The sequence below is a fragment of the Myotis davidii genome, unplaced genomic scaffold, assembly GCF_000327345.1.
Source record: "Myotis davidii unplaced genomic scaffold, ASM32734v1 scaffold170, whole genome shotgun sequence".
Taxonomy (NCBI): domain Eukaryota; kingdom Metazoa; phylum Chordata; class Mammalia; order Chiroptera; family Vespertilionidae; genus Myotis; species Myotis davidii.
Window position 1 is genome coordinate 1,166,766 of NW_006282528.1, and position 14,940 is coordinate 1,181,705.

General features: G+C 54.0%; 1 protein-coding gene across 1 annotated transcript; it reads right to left on the reverse strand.

The window, feature by feature from the left end:
• Positions 1-641: 641 nt before the first annotated feature.
• Positions 642-14,914, reverse strand: MRPS6 (mitochondrial ribosomal protein S6). The gene is made up of 2 exons (XM_015560339.1): positions 14,540-14,914; positions 642-1,185 (listed from the first exon to the last, which is right to left on the reverse strand). Exons 1-2 carry the CDS (start codon positions 14,719-14,721, stop codon positions 996-998), a joined length of 372 nt encoding a protein of 123 aa, XP_015415825.1. The 5' UTR covers positions 14,722-14,914; the 3' UTR covers positions 642-995.
• Positions 14,915-14,940: the final 26 nt, after the last annotated feature.

Consider the following 14,940-nt stretch of genomic DNA (forward strand, 5'->3'; position numbering starts at 1 on the left):
ACCATGGTGGCCAGGAAACTCCTCAGGAAACAGGAAGCTGCTATCTCCCGAATGACCTCCCTCTCTCCCCTGTTCCGCCCGCAGTGCTAAGACCCTCTCCCTGCCTGCTCTCCAGAGCTGCAGCGCCTGCCTCTGCAGGAGTGAAGCTGATCCGGCCCTAAAGCAGTGATGGCGAACCTACGACACATGTGTCAGAGGTGACACGCGAACTTATTTTTTTGGTTGATTTTTCTTTGTTAAATGGCATTTAAATATATAAAATAAATATCAAAAATATAAGTCTTTGTTTTACTATGCTTGCAAAGATCAAAACATTTCTATCTGTGACACGGCACCAGAGCTAAGTTAGGGTTTTTCAAAATGCTGACACGCCGAGCTCAGAAGGTTCGCCATCACTGCCCTAAAGAGTGAGCAAAGCAACAGGTGACCCAGGCCGCCTGCAGCCGCAGGGAGTGGGCGCCCAGGCTGGCGCTGGCCCCCGGTGTCCCCAGGGCTAACAGGAGACGGGTGCCCGGCTGGCGCTGGCTCCCTGCCCTCAGTGTCCCCACAGTTAACGGGAGGCAGAGAAAAAGCCTTGCCCACACCCACCACGTGACCCAGTTTATTACTCTGATCAGAAGTCACTCACACAAGACCACAGAATTTTACAATCTGCGTATTTTATTTTGCACGGTTATACAGTATGAATGATTACCTCACAATCCAAGATATATTATGTTTTGTTCTCCAAAATGGTGTTAAGTGTTATAGGGCAAAAAAATTACATTTACTTTAACAAAATCAAGAACGATGTATTTGACTGGGACAGTGGGACCAGCAGATACAGAGCGGCTCCCAGCCAGCCATCACCACCTCTCCCCGCAAAGGGGACCGAGAGCCAACACCCCCAGACGCTCCCATGGCACCCGGCACACAGGTGAAGGTCAGGCTGTGAATGACTCATCGCGATGCTCAGCAGTGAGAGGACTGAAGAGAAGGCTGAACCCCGGAGCACCTCACTTCCTCTTCTTGGTGGAGTACAGTTTTTCTTCAAGTGGGACCGGGGCAATCCCCTCACACGCCTTTACTTCCTGGGTCAGAGGGTGCTTCACAATATTAGGTCTGATGACGTCAATGTCTCGAGACAAGTGGTCCAGCATGCTTTCCACAACTGTTGTTGGTGCATAAAAATCCACCAAGAAATACCTGCAATGAGAGAGAAATGCGTGATCTCCTGCCTCTGAACTCCTACCCTCCCACTCCGGTCGATGCGTTCATTCTGCCCCACCCAGACAAAGACATCACCTGCACACAGATGCACACGGCCAGCTCGCCAGGCATCAGCTACACACACGCATCCTTCCGCTGACCAGCTACCCCAGGGCTGGCAGGCCCGGCCTCCCTTCCCGTGCCCTTTCCCATTACCCTGTTGTGAAAACCTGAATCCAAACAAACTTTAGCACAGACGCTCACAGTCAGTGTGGCGGGGCCGCCCGCGCTGGAGTGCGCACGCCTCTGCTGGCTGCCGCTCAGGGTGCAAAGCCTGTGACGTTACATGTGGTGGGAAATACTAGAGAGAATGGTTAAGTTAGGGTGCAAACAGAACATGCTGTTCAACAAGACGGAACTTCTCAACAAACCATTGGCTGGTGTATTTTGTGTTATTAATTAATAACACATCTATTAGGTAGTCTTCTAATTTTCCAAAGGGTTTTACAAGTAACTCAATGCACCGGAGTCACAGTGGGACCATCAGCTACACTTCACAAGACAGGCCTGGGACTTGTCTAAGACCAGTGCACGTTCGCAAACGGACCAAGAACAAAAGAATTACTTGAAAAATGACTTCCCCATCGTGGGGAAGGAAACAAACATCCACATCCAGGGAGCCCAGCGAGTTCCAAATATGAACGCATAGAGATCCACACCGTGACACGTTACAGTTAAAACGACAAGAGTTAAAGGCAAGGGGAGAATAGTAAGGCAGCGAGGGAAAAACAACCACATACAAGGGAACTCCCATAAGACCACCAGCAGATTTTTCAGCAGAAATTCTGCAGCCAGAATTGAGTGCCACAATATAGGCAAAATGAAGAAAAACTTCCAACCAAGAATACTCCACGGCATCACTGGCCAGTGTGGCTCAGCTGGTTGGGGAGTCATCCCATGCACCGAAAGGTTGCTGGTTTGATTCCTGGTCAGCAGACATACCTAGGTTGTGGGTTTGATCCCTGGCTAGGGCATGTACAGGAGGCAACCGATTGATGTTTCTCTCATCTCTCTCTCTCTCTCTCAAAATAAAAAATAAAAAACAACAAATAAATCAGTAAGACATCCTCAGTTGAGGATTTTAAATAAACAAAAGAAAAAGAATACTTTATGGCAAAGTTGCCATTCAGAACTGTAGGAGAAATAGTTTTCCAGATAAGCAAAAACGAAAGGAGTTCATCATTACTAAACCAGCCTTAAAGGTACTTCTTTCGGGTGAAAAGTAAGAGTGCTAATTAATAACAAGCAAACACATGAAATAATAAATCTCACTGGAAAGGTGGGTATATAATAAAGGTGGTAGATTTATCACTTATAAAGCTAAAGAAGGTTAAAGACAGAAACAGTAAAAACAACTCTGATTATGATAACTAGTTACGGGATATACAAGGTAAAAGATGTAAAACGTGATATAAAATGTGGGAGAGAGTAAAATGCTGAGCTGTAGAATGGGATCCAACAAGCTGTTATCAACCTAAAATAGACGGTTATGGATGTAAGTTGTAACATGCAAGCCTCATTATAACCACCAAGCAAACCCTACAGTCAGTACACAGAAGAGAAGAGGAGGGATGTCAGTAAACCACTAACTAGTCATCGACTACAAAGGAAGAGAACAAGAGAAGAAGGAACAGGGAAACTACAAAACAGCCTGCAAACAATTACCAAAAGGACCATCAGTGCATACCCTCAATAATTACTTTAAATGTCAATGGACTAAGTTCTTCAGCCAAAGACAGAGTAGCTGAGTGGATAAAAAAATAAAACCCGTTTATATGCTGCCTACATGAAACTCCCTTTAGACGTAGGGACACACAGACTGGAAGTGATGGAAGGGAAAAGGTATTCCATGCAAATGGGAACAAACAAAAAGGCGAAGATAGCTATACTTATATTAGACAAAGTAGACTTTAAAATGAAGAGAGTAGTAATAAGAGACAGAGAAGGGCGTCCTATATAATAAAAGCTGATATGCAAATCGACCAAACAGCAGAACAACCGGTCACTATGATGCGTACTGACCACCAGGGGCAGATGCTCAAGGCAGGAGCTGCCCCCTGGTGGTCAGTGTGCTCCCACAGGGGGAGCACTGCTCACGCAGAAGCCAGGCTCATGGCTGCTGAGTGCAGTGGCGATGGCGGGAGCCTCTCCTGCCTCCATGGCAGCACTAAGGATGACTTAGGCCAGTAGTCGGTAAACTGTGGCTCGCGAGCCACATGCGGCGCTCATGGGAAGCAGGCCTTAGCCATCAGCTGGACATCCCATGAGGGCTCCCAGACTGTGAGAAGGCACAGGCCAGGCTGAGGGATCCCCCCCCCCCAACGCTGAGTACATGAATTTCGTGCACAGGGCCTCTAGTTACATAATAAGGGCGTTAATCCACCAAGAGGATATAACACTTGGGAGCATTTATGCGCCCAACATAGGAGCACCTAAATATATACAGTAAACATTCAAAGACCTAAAGGTAGAAATAGACAGCAATACAACAGTAAGGGATTTTAATGCCCCATTTACATCAATGTATTGAACATTCAGACCAAAAAAGCCAATAAGGAAACATCTGCCTTAAATGACACATAATACCAAATGGACTTAACATATATAAAGGACATAACATCCAAAAGCAACAAAACACACATTGTAGTTAAGTATACGTGGAATATTTTTCAGGATACATCATATGTTAAGGCACAAAACAAGTCTTTTTAAAAAAAATTTTAATTTCAGAGAGGAAGGGAGAGGGAGAGAGAGATTGGAACATCAATGATGAGAGATCAATCACTGATCAGCTGCCTCCTGCACGCCCCCTACTGGGAATCAAGCCCGCAACCCAGGCCTGTGTCCTTGACCGGAACTGAACCCAGGACCCTTCAGTCCGCAGGCCGACGCTTTATCCACTGAGCCAAACCGCCTACGGCACAAAACAAGTCTTAATAAAATTTAAAAGATTAAAATAATGTCAAGCATCTTTTCTGACAACAATGGTATGAAACTAGAAATTACACAAGGAAATCTGGACAATTCGTAAATATGTGGAGATTAAACAACATGTCACTGAAGATCCAATGGGTCGAAGAAGAAATTAAAAAAGAAATGAAATTTAAAGATCCCTTGAGATAACGGAAATGAAAATACAAGTTTTCCTTGCTTTCCCACCGTAGACCAGGCCTAGGAAATCTTTTGGAAGCCAAAATGGAGCCAAGTGAAGGCGCAATTATCATCAATTTATAGGAAAAAAAATTTAGCATTCTCAGACCCAGACCCCAAATGTAATGCACATACAATGTGTTCATTTCATGCCCACAGTCAGACTCTTCATTACACGCAGTGTTACGCTAACTGTGGCTCCCACACGAGCTCCCTCGGGCCTTCCTAGTGCCTCAGGGCCCTTCTTGCTAATGGATACACAACACCAGCGGGAAGTCGAGGGACAGCACAGATGCTCAGACACAGCTCACAGCGTGGCAGGGCCCCTGCTTTCGAGGGCGCACGCCCCTGTGCTGGCTGCCGCAAGACCACGCTGAATTCTGTCCTATTGATGGGCATTTAACAAAACCCCTCACCCACTCCTGATAAGGACTCGGCCAACTACAGAAGGGACCTTCTAACCTCATGAAGAGCATCCTTGAAAAACGGATAACTAACAACACACCAACTGGTGCCCATCTGAACGCTTCCTCCTCAGACGGAGAATAGACCCGGAAGTCTGCTCTCACCACTTCAACATTGTACTGAAGGTCTTGCCCGCGCGATAAGGCAAGAAAAGAGGAAGTAAAAGGCATCCAGCCTGGTAAACAAGAAGCAAGACGGCCTTTATTTGCAGATGTCATGATTGGGTTTATAAAAAAATCTGAAGAAATTTACAAAAAGATGTAAATTTTTTTGTAAATTTCTTCAGATTTTTTTATAAACCCAATCATGAACTAATAACTGAGCTCAGTAAGCTTATAAGACATGATATTAATATACCAAAAATAAAATCAATGGTATTTCTATATACTAGCAACAAATAATCAGACCTTGAAATTAAATATAAAACACTTAGGCATTAATCTGACAAAAGATGAGCAAGACCTGTACACTAGAAACTGCAAGCAGCTGTGAAAAGAAATGAAAGGGAACCTACATATAATGGAGAAGTGCACCTTGTCCATGGGTAGGAAAATTCCAATTTATTTAGGTGCCAATTCTCCCAAACTGATCTACAGATTCAAAAGAATCCAAATCAAAACCATAGCAGATTCTTTTGTTAGAAATTGACAAACTGATTCTAAAGTTCATATGGAAATTCAAAGAACCTAAAACAGCCAAACTAACTTTAATAAAGAATTAGTGCAAGACCTAACACTACCTGATTTCAAGACTTATTCTAAAGCGCTGGTAACCGAGGCAGCACGTGTTTACACACAGGTACACACACCAATAGGACAGAATGAAGAGTCCACGGCGGACCCATACAGGTATGTGCAACTGGTTTCAGACAAGAGGTGGGAAAGCAGCGCAGCGGAAGGACAGTCCTCCCGACAAGCGTCGCCACAACAATCCACTGTCCACATGCAGAACAATCAGCCTTCAACGCTGATGAGGAGGGGCCACGGGTCACTCAAAACGGAACAGGAGCTACACATACAACATGAAGCGAGCAAAGTAAAAGGGGCCCAAGAAAAGCCCTTAGGCCTTGCTGGAGGCAAAGATTCCTTAGACACCACACCAGATGCACAGCCCATACAGGAAACAAGTGATCAGTGAGACGTCAGCAACATTAACACTGCTCTCGGCCTTTTGTCTTTTAACTGCTCTCTGAGAGATGCTGTTAACAACAGAAAGATAAGCCACAGACTGGGATCTGTAAATCGTATGTTTAATAAAGGACTTGTTGCCGAAACCGGTTTGGCTCAGTGGACAGAGCGTCGACCTGCGGACTGAAAGGTCCCGGGTTCGATTCCGGTTGAGGGCATGTACCTGGGTTGCGGGCACTTCCCCAGTGGGGGATGTGCAGGAGGCAGCTGATCGATGTTTCTGGCTCTCTATCTCTCTCCCTTCCTCTCTGTAAAAAATAAATAAAATATATATTTTTTTTTAAAAAAAGGACTTGTTTCTAGAATATAAAGACCTTAAAATTTTTAATTAAAAACAACTGTACTGGGTATAAGATATGAAGTGACATTTCACCCAAGATGTACACGGGTGAAGGAGCACGCGGAAAGATGCTGATGGTAGCACAAGCCAAAGCCCGCCACACCCTTCAGTGGCTACAACGAACAGGACTGACCTCACCCAGTGTCTGTGGGAACAGAGGAACTGCACGCACTCTCACACCTGCAAGCGGGAACACAAGATGATACAACCACTTTGGGAAACAGTTTGGCACTTTCTTGAAACGTTAAACAGAGCCCCGCCATTAGGATTGAGCCACCCCATTCCTAGGTACTGACCCAGGAAAGGTTAAAGTGCGTGTCCACACAACAACTCGGGTGTGAATGTTCATAGCAGCTTCACTTCTAACAACCCCAAACTAGAAACCACATAAGCGTCCATCCACATGGAAACCAATAAGCAACGGGTGTGTCCATAAATGGCCTGCTCCTCAGGAGTAAAAAGGACCTACTGATACGCACTCCTGAGAAATCTCATAGTAATTCTACTGAGTAAAGGAAACTAGCGTCAGATTCTAGAAAACAGGAACTGAGCTGCTGGACAAGGCAGCCTGGTGGTTGCTAGGGACGCGTGAGAAGTGGCAGGAAAGTCACCAGAGGCAGGAGGAAGCTACAGGGCGACCTACCCGCCTACCCTGGACCGGGCTGACTTCATGGTGCAGGCATATTTCACACCTTTTAAACTGTCGTTATATTTCCATAACGACTGAGAGGTGGTGGGCAGAAGCTGCACGGCAGGCTGTGGTGGTGATGGGCGGTGACAAGGGAGCAATCAAGCTGATGAAGACTCCGAGTTTCTTGGTGTGAACTCCCCCTGGCCTGCGCGTCCTGAAGCAGCGCCTTGCACAAGGCTCCCTGGCGAGCCGGCCACCGGAGCTTGCTCTGAACATCAGACGCCACCCGCCCGACTTCCACGGCTCCCTTCCACCGGCTATTTCTACTTCAATGGCAGGCAGCGGGGTCACAATCACCAACATTTAATTATTGACACCTGCCCTGAGGAAGGCACTGAGATAAAAAGTGGGATCAACCTTGAACTCTCTTCTCCTTGTCAACCCCAGCCACTGCCCCACTCCCCCGTCGCCAAATAATGACGGCCGCCTGGTGGCAGGTCAGGGAACTCCCTCGCTCACAGCCCAGGCCCCGCTCCCTGTTTTAGCCACATATTCTCACACTCGGTCTCATGCACATGTCCTTTCCAACCACCAGGACAGCTGTGGCCTCCCGGCTGCCACGCTGCCATGCACTTACTCACAGCAGGCAGCCTTCTCTGGGCGTGCACGCTTCCTCCCTGCGCTCCTGCCTTCCCTGCCGTCTGTCTGTTTCTAGAAGAGCCTCCCTCCTTTGTGTGGATCGTCTGAGGCACACGTCTGAGGCAGTGCACTGGTGAACACCACAGGACACAGGCCGCCTGGAGGGAGTGCTCAGCAAGGGCCCAATGCAGCCAGGCTGTGCCCACGGCCAGCCCTCCGTGCTCCAAGCCTCTCCCTCCAGGAAGCCCACAGGCCTGCTGCTCCCTGCGGTCAGCCCCCCTTCTGTTCAGTCAAGTATTCAAGGTGTCCGAATGGCAGCGGAGGTGGCAGCCCTTTCCCCCACCAGCTCCACCCAGAGGCACTGCTGGCGGGCGAGCTTTGGAGGGTACAGGTTTCTAAGAGAAAGTGTGTCCACAGTTGCCAACAACCAACTCAGCCCATAAGTCCGTTCTCGGCCAGCCCCCCGGAACCACGCTCCCACACGCGGCCTCACCACGCTGCGGACCTCACCCAGCGCTTCAACCCACGTGAGAAGCAGGAGGAGGCCACGGAGGGAAGCCAGAAGCCAAGGAGCCCGAACTCTGAGGGAGGGACTGAAGGGCAGCGAGCACTCAGGGCTTCCGTGTTCAGTGCCTGTACCTCCTCATCTGCTCCAGGGAGGGGCTGAGGGAGGGGAAGGCGGAGTGCTGAAGGGCTGGGTGGGTCCCGTGGCCTCCCCCCCAACCCCCCACGCTGCGGCTCCAGTAGTTCCCATGTCGTCCCTGCCGCTGCCCCCTTCAGCTGTCACTCGGCTGTAAGTGGCCATGGCCAGGGTGCCCGCCGAGCCGGGCTTTGGCTCGGGGACACAGGAAGCTGCAGGCAGGCGTGGGCCCGTGGGTCACAGCATCACAAGAAGTAAAGGCTGGACGGGACCCCGCAGACACTGCCGTGCGACCCTCGTGCTGCTTAGGGACTGTCTGCCCCCAGCCACAGAGTGAGAGGCAGGCCCACTGCCAACCCGGCTCGTGCCTAGCAGCGGCCTTCAGGAGGTTTCAGAAGCCCCAGAAAAAGGCCTGGGATCCTAGGCTTGGCTTCGGGAGCTCCTGTTACTGCACGGTCCTGCAGCCTTCTCTTTCTGAACCTCCCTGCCTCCCCACCAGGCATGGCCCTCCGCGAGCAGCCAAACCAAACAGGGCCAGGGCCACACGCACAGGAGGCTGTGCCCGCACCAGAGCCGGACAGTCACTGCACGCTGCCACCGGCTCCTCGGTGCCCGGGGCTCAATGGGCAAATGCAGGAACTGCCATGGCCTTATCACACCATGGAAATTTCCACAGCCAGGAGCCGCTGCCGACAGAGCCGGGAGGAGGTCCAGTCCCACCCGCACGGGCGCCCCGCCCCCCGCCCTCCCCACCAGGAGAGAAGCAGGCAGACGTCCAGGACAAACGGTCCAGGACAACCCGTCGGCCGGGTCCGCCTCCGCCTGCCTCAGTGGCCCACAGGGCTTTCCCACGCAGGAGAGGCGGCCCGTCCCTGCTGCCGCCGGCGGGCATGCTCTGTTGTCACGTGTTTAACTGGGACAAACGGATCCGGTCAGCTCGCACCTCCTATGAGCAAACCTCAGACGGCGCTAAGATGGAGGCACGTGCAGGGGGCCCCGACCTCCTGGAACCTGAGACGCTGGGAGAGGAGCCCCGGTGCTGGGCTGGCGGACACCGAGGCCCCCACCTGGCCTCCCACTGCAGCCGGCCTGAGCGGGGGGCCGAACGCAGCCTGCATTTCCCTTCTCACACAGGAGAGTGAGGCCTGGAAAGGACTCCTTGCGGGTGGGGGTCCAGCAGCTTCTGCTGCCTTCCCAGGGCAGCACAGATCCAGGTCCGTAGGAGTCAGGGTGAAGCAATGACCTTGAAACTCCCCTGACACCGCTCCCGGGCGCTGCTGAGGGTTGCCATGGAGAAGCCACTCTGAAATGCAGAGGAGGTGCTGCTCAAGGGGCCCAAAGGGGCCTGGTGTTTCCAGAGGCTGCGGAGAGCCCTTTGCTCCGCTTCCTCCCCCTGGAAGGGGAGGGTCCCGGGTTCAGCAACCACAGGAAACACCACGTGCTTCACCGCCTCACCGAGAGGCAGATCGCAACACAGAACCCACAGTCACAGCCCACGTGGACCCGTTCCTACCTCCGTCCTCGCACAAGCCCTCACTCCAGGGAAAACAGTCTACAATTATGACAGACCTGTACTGCCCACACCCCTGAAGCTGGTGCTCCAGGAGAAACAAGGTGATAAATAACGTTCTCCCAACAGCTCGGGTCCCTTCTCCCCTTGGCCAGCGCGGCACCTAAGACCTACTGCTGTCCATCCCCAGCCCCTCACCACTGCTCGGCGGCACCGGCGGCGCACTGAAGGGCGCTGTCCGTGTGCGGTTCCCGCCAGGCCCGCTGCTGTGGAGAAGCACTGAGCTCGGCCCGCAGCACCCTGGCATCAGCGGAAGGAAGGAGGCTATTCTGGGGGGAGGACAGGGGCTCCAGACACCAGTGCGTTTCTCACCCCAGATGCCCGTGCCCACCGCCGGCAGGACAGGCCCTGTTTCACAGGCAGGCCCTGCTCCTCGGGTCACCATGACAACCTACCCACCTTCGTATTTCTCAAGACTCACTACCGATACCCCCGACCCGAGAAACGGCTTCCCCGGGACCGATGCGCCCGGAGTGGAAAGGTCCAAGAACACTCGCCCTGGGCGGCTTCCCGGAGCCGGCCGCTCGGTGCTTTCTGCCCCTTCCCTGGGCCCTCACCCCGCCCAGGAGCTGAGGGAGGGCGTCTTCCCGCAAAGCTCCAACATCGGCTGTGGTGGCTTTTTCATGTCACTGTCTCAGCGCTGCGTTCACGGGTTTCCAGAGAGAGCGCCTGCCTGAATGGGAGCTGGGTTCTTTGTCTGTCAAACAGTCACACACTCACTCACAGTCTCCCTGCCCCCAGCCGACAAGTGGAAATTTCCACTGAACTCTCCGTGGCTCGCGGTGGGAGGGGGATGGCAAGGGGAGGGGAGGGGTTTGGAGCCAAAGCATCTTGGAGCCTTTTGGAGACAGAACACAGACTGTCTGGATGCCAGTCCTGGACTGTGTGGTGGGACCAGCTGAAGCCAGCTCCCCCAGGCAGTGACGACCCCCTGAGGCTCGGACACACCTGGGCCCGCCACTAAGGCAGCCCAGGCCGCTGCAGCCTCCCTGCCAGCCACGGAGAACTGCACACAGGCCGGGCAGGCTACGGGCGGACTACGCTGCCGGCAGGCATGGGACATGGGAACACACAAGACATGGGAACACAAGGGAATGCAGAAGAACATGGGAATGCACGGGAACATGGGAACACATGGGGATGCAGAACATGGAAATGCACGGGGACATGGGAACACATGGGATTGCACAAGAACATGGGCACGCTGGCCGCTGGGAAGACCACGGCAGGGCGTACATCTCCGCGGGGCTGGTGCCAGCTCTCCGGGAGCGGGCTGCAGACACATGTGGGGAGCGAGTCAGTAAAATTCCACTGATTCCCCACAGCCAGTTATTTTTATCGCCGCGCACCGTAAACAGAGGGCAGCTCTCTGCGTGCACAAGTCTCTGCTGTTCACACCGATCCACGTCTTAAAGCAGAGAGAGAGGGACAGACGGGGAGAGAGCCTCCCGGGGCTTGTGTCCGAGTCCATGTCGCTGCAGCCGTAGGCAAGGCCAAGCGGGCACCTTACCGACAACGCAGGCCGGCCCGGGGTGGCCACGGCGTGGCTGTTCCCTCCCAGCCCCAGCTCTCGGGGGTCTCGGCCCAGCCCCAGCCCGTGGAGGGAGAGCTGAACCAGCACACGCAGTGGGGACGCACTGAGGTGCTCCTGCAGCTAAGACCCTGCAGGACTGATGAGCACCACTCCCACTGCCCCTCCTGCCCGTGGCGCCGGCCGGCCTCACTCTGCACCCCCTTGCCTGGGGTGTGAGGTACCAGGGAGCACGCAAAGGGTCACAGGAGAGAACATCTAGGGGCCCCCACGAGGCTGAAGCAAATGCAGAGCGGGAGTGAACCCCGGCCTTCGAAGAACCTGCTCCGAGGCCTGCTCCGTGGTCTCCAGACACGGCCTCCGGCCTCCACCTGGACAGCAGGGGCAGAAGACTCAACCCTCCCCCCGCACCCCGGCCTGGCCCACCCTCCCCCTGCACCCCAGCCTGGCCCAATTGCAACTGCTCCCTGTTCCTAAACGCACACGGCCAGGGGGACAGCTGAGGTGGGAAGTGACTTCCCTGGAAAGCAATCTCATCAGTTTTTATTAAGATGATGGCCGAGATGCCACCGTCCCTGATAGAGGAGGCCTGGGCCAGGCTCCCTCGGCGACATTTAGAATGTGCGCTGTCACCCCGAGACGGTTACACACGTTTCTGTGATCCTCCTGAGAAGGTGGCCATCAGGTTGTTCCAATGGGAAACAGTTCCCAGGACAAACAGACTTACAGACACATTTCCTGGAGCGCTGCCTGTTCCTGACGCAGGGCTGACCAAGTTCCTATCTGGACTATAACGACTGCATGTTTATTTTTTGGCATAAACTGCATGCGTGGACCTGATGCAATAACAAGCAAGTGGCCGCTGTCACCCACCGTGGCTGAGCCTAACTGTGGGATCTCTCCTCCTAAGCCATTTCCACCTGCTTTCCTTTCAGGCCCACGTGGCACGTGTGCGGCAGCGGTGTGATGCGGGAAGGAGGGGAGGGTGGGGAACGGCAGAGGCAGTCACCCCACATGACGGGACGTCCCTGCAGATGCCTGGCTGTGAGCCGGGCAGGCGAACCTCTGTGCGGGTCCTGCCTCACGGCCGGCGGTGCCCAGGTTGGTCGCGTGTAGGTAAGCGCCCAACGCAACTGAAGACTGGCGATCGGCAGCCATGACCATCACAGGAGCCATCCTGAGACCCAGGACTCCGCAAGGACACACCCCTTCTTCCGCAACATGTAAAAGTGACAAACGCAACACCAGCAGCTCCACAACACGGCGTGAGTCTCGAGTCTCGGGGGGCACCGGGGCTCATGCATTAGCCACGAAACACCGGCTCCAACACAGCAGCCTCCGGGCTGAGTCAGGCCCCGCCAGAATGACGGACGCGGCCGCCAGGGCAGCTCAGGAAGAGCTGCTGACTGCACAGCGGCTCCAGGAAGGTGAGGCCGTGCGAGCTCCCACCCTCTCTGACGCAGACACCGCACGTCGCCGGCCTGTGTAACCAGCGCTTCACAGACCACACGTTCAACAAAAATACCAGACACCGATGTACCCCAGAAAACAAGCGTCAGCCGAGGCTCCTCTGCCCCCATTCCCCGTGTCTGTGTACAGCGCACACGCCGAGAATGCTGCTGCCCCTCTGCTGTGGGCTGAGCGGAAGGAGAACGGGGTCAATCCTCAAGTGAACCGAGCGAGGGGCTACAGCAGGAGCTCGTGGCCGCGCAGGACCAGGGATGGCGATGCTGTCTTCTCGGTTCTGGCTCAGGCCCAGGGGTTTTCCAGGATCGGAAACTGTCCCACCCACGAGGGAGGCAGCGCCAGCCCGCCCAGCGCCACGTGGACACAGGCTGCCCGAGGTGCGGTGCTCGGCCGGCAGCAGCGCCACCCACCCGGGAGAGGCGCCGCTCCAGGGGGTCACACCGACCCTCCCCGTGAAATCCTCCGCGTCCTCCCCCAGAAAAGGGCAGAGGAGAGCGCCGGCTGCGCCCCCTGAAAGCACATGAGGGGCCGACTCCCCCGAACCCGGCTCGCCATTCTCCGCCACATTTATGTGCTCCTCTTCAACAAAAAGGCCAAAGGACCCACACACAGCTTTGCCATTAAACCAAACCCCTGTACAGTTAAGGTGTTTTTAATGCTACACACACAACCTCCATCCTCACTGTTACTATGACGGTGCAAGAGGAATAGCCACTGTGCACTCACGTTGCCTAGCAACGCCTCAGGCACTCTGCAGAGATGCCTCGAGAAGCAGAGCACAGCACACACAGGTGCAGCCACCGGGGAGCGTGCCGGGCCCCTGGCTCAGCAGGGTTAACTGCAGCCGCCATGAGCAGCCCTGCCCGCCTACCCCTGGACTGCGTGTCGAGTGGAGGGAGACCCAGCCTTCTCCGGGACCCTCCATCGCATGAGCGACTGCCTCCACCTTCTCCACCCCTACTCCAGGGAACCCAGCGACGCGAGATGGCCTCCCTCCACCAGAAACCGGGGCTTAGAGAAGCTTCGTACCAACTCAACCAACTGGGCTCAGAATTTCTACACGGGACCGTTATTTTACCACAGACTCAAATCCTTGGCACATTTGAGGAAGTGGTTATATATAGGGTGTCCCAAAAACGTCTACACACACTCTGCATAATTAGAAAGGCCGTGTTTATTAACATACATCTCATTTCCAAACTGGAGCTCTCCGCTGTCCAACTGTGCCTGCATTTTTGGGGACGCCCTGTACTATGTGACAGAAACAGTCCATTACAAGAAGTTGCGATTCGTGGCTGAGCAGATGCCGTGGGTTAGGCGCTGGGGCAGCACCTCTGGCTTGTTGTCTGCAGCCTGCACGTTCACGAAGGACGCACTGAGCATGTGCATGACACCCTGCTCACGAGGTCTTTTCAAAGCCAAAGTGAAAGAAATGCCCGGGGAAAGCGAGACTTAGGGTGACAATGAAACATCTCCCACAGTCGAAAGCTTGTAAACCCGTTGCTCCCAGCACCACCTGTTTGTACAGATCTCAGTGATGGGCGGCAGCACCCCACCCACCTGCAGCGCCCACTGCTCGGCGACGCAGCTGCACACCGCCGGGCGCGGGACTAGTCATTTCTAAGGGGAACTGAGCAGCACCTTCCGGGGCGGGCCCAGGGAGGAACTCACCCGCCTCTGTGGTGCCGCTGGCTGTGGGCAGAGATCCGATAAGGAAGCATCCGCTCCCCCAAGTTCTCCAAGTTCCTCACGATCGCCCCCCGGTCCATCAGGGCTTCTATCGTCCGCTTCAGCGCAGCAGCAGTCTCGGGCTGTTGTTTCGTTTTGTTTTTAAAAAGAAGGAAAAAACACATCAGACTCAGTGTAAGAACTGGAATGACCAAGTCTAGTCAGCTCTAATGCGAACAGCTCTGCTGGGAGAAACCTTTAGGTCGAAGCCACAGAAACGCTGGCGGAGACAGAGACAGACTGACATTCACTGTGAAGAAAGCGAGAGCTCACAGATGCGAAGGGAATCTGCAGCGGCCGCCTCGGAGTCCAGGGACCAGAGCAGCTCCGGTCGGGAGGCAGGA

What these genes read in the sequence shown, in the direction of transcription:
- MRPS6 (XM_015560339.1), bottom strand. Translation starts at nt 14,721, where the DNA reads ATGTGTTTTTTCCTTCTTTTTAAAAACAAAACGAAACAACAGCCCGAG. An exon ending in CAGCGGCACCACAGAGGCGG is followed by an intron (nt 1,186 to 14,539) that starts GTGAGTTCCTCC and finishes CTCTCATTGCAG; the next exon opens with GTATTTCTTGGTGGATTTTT.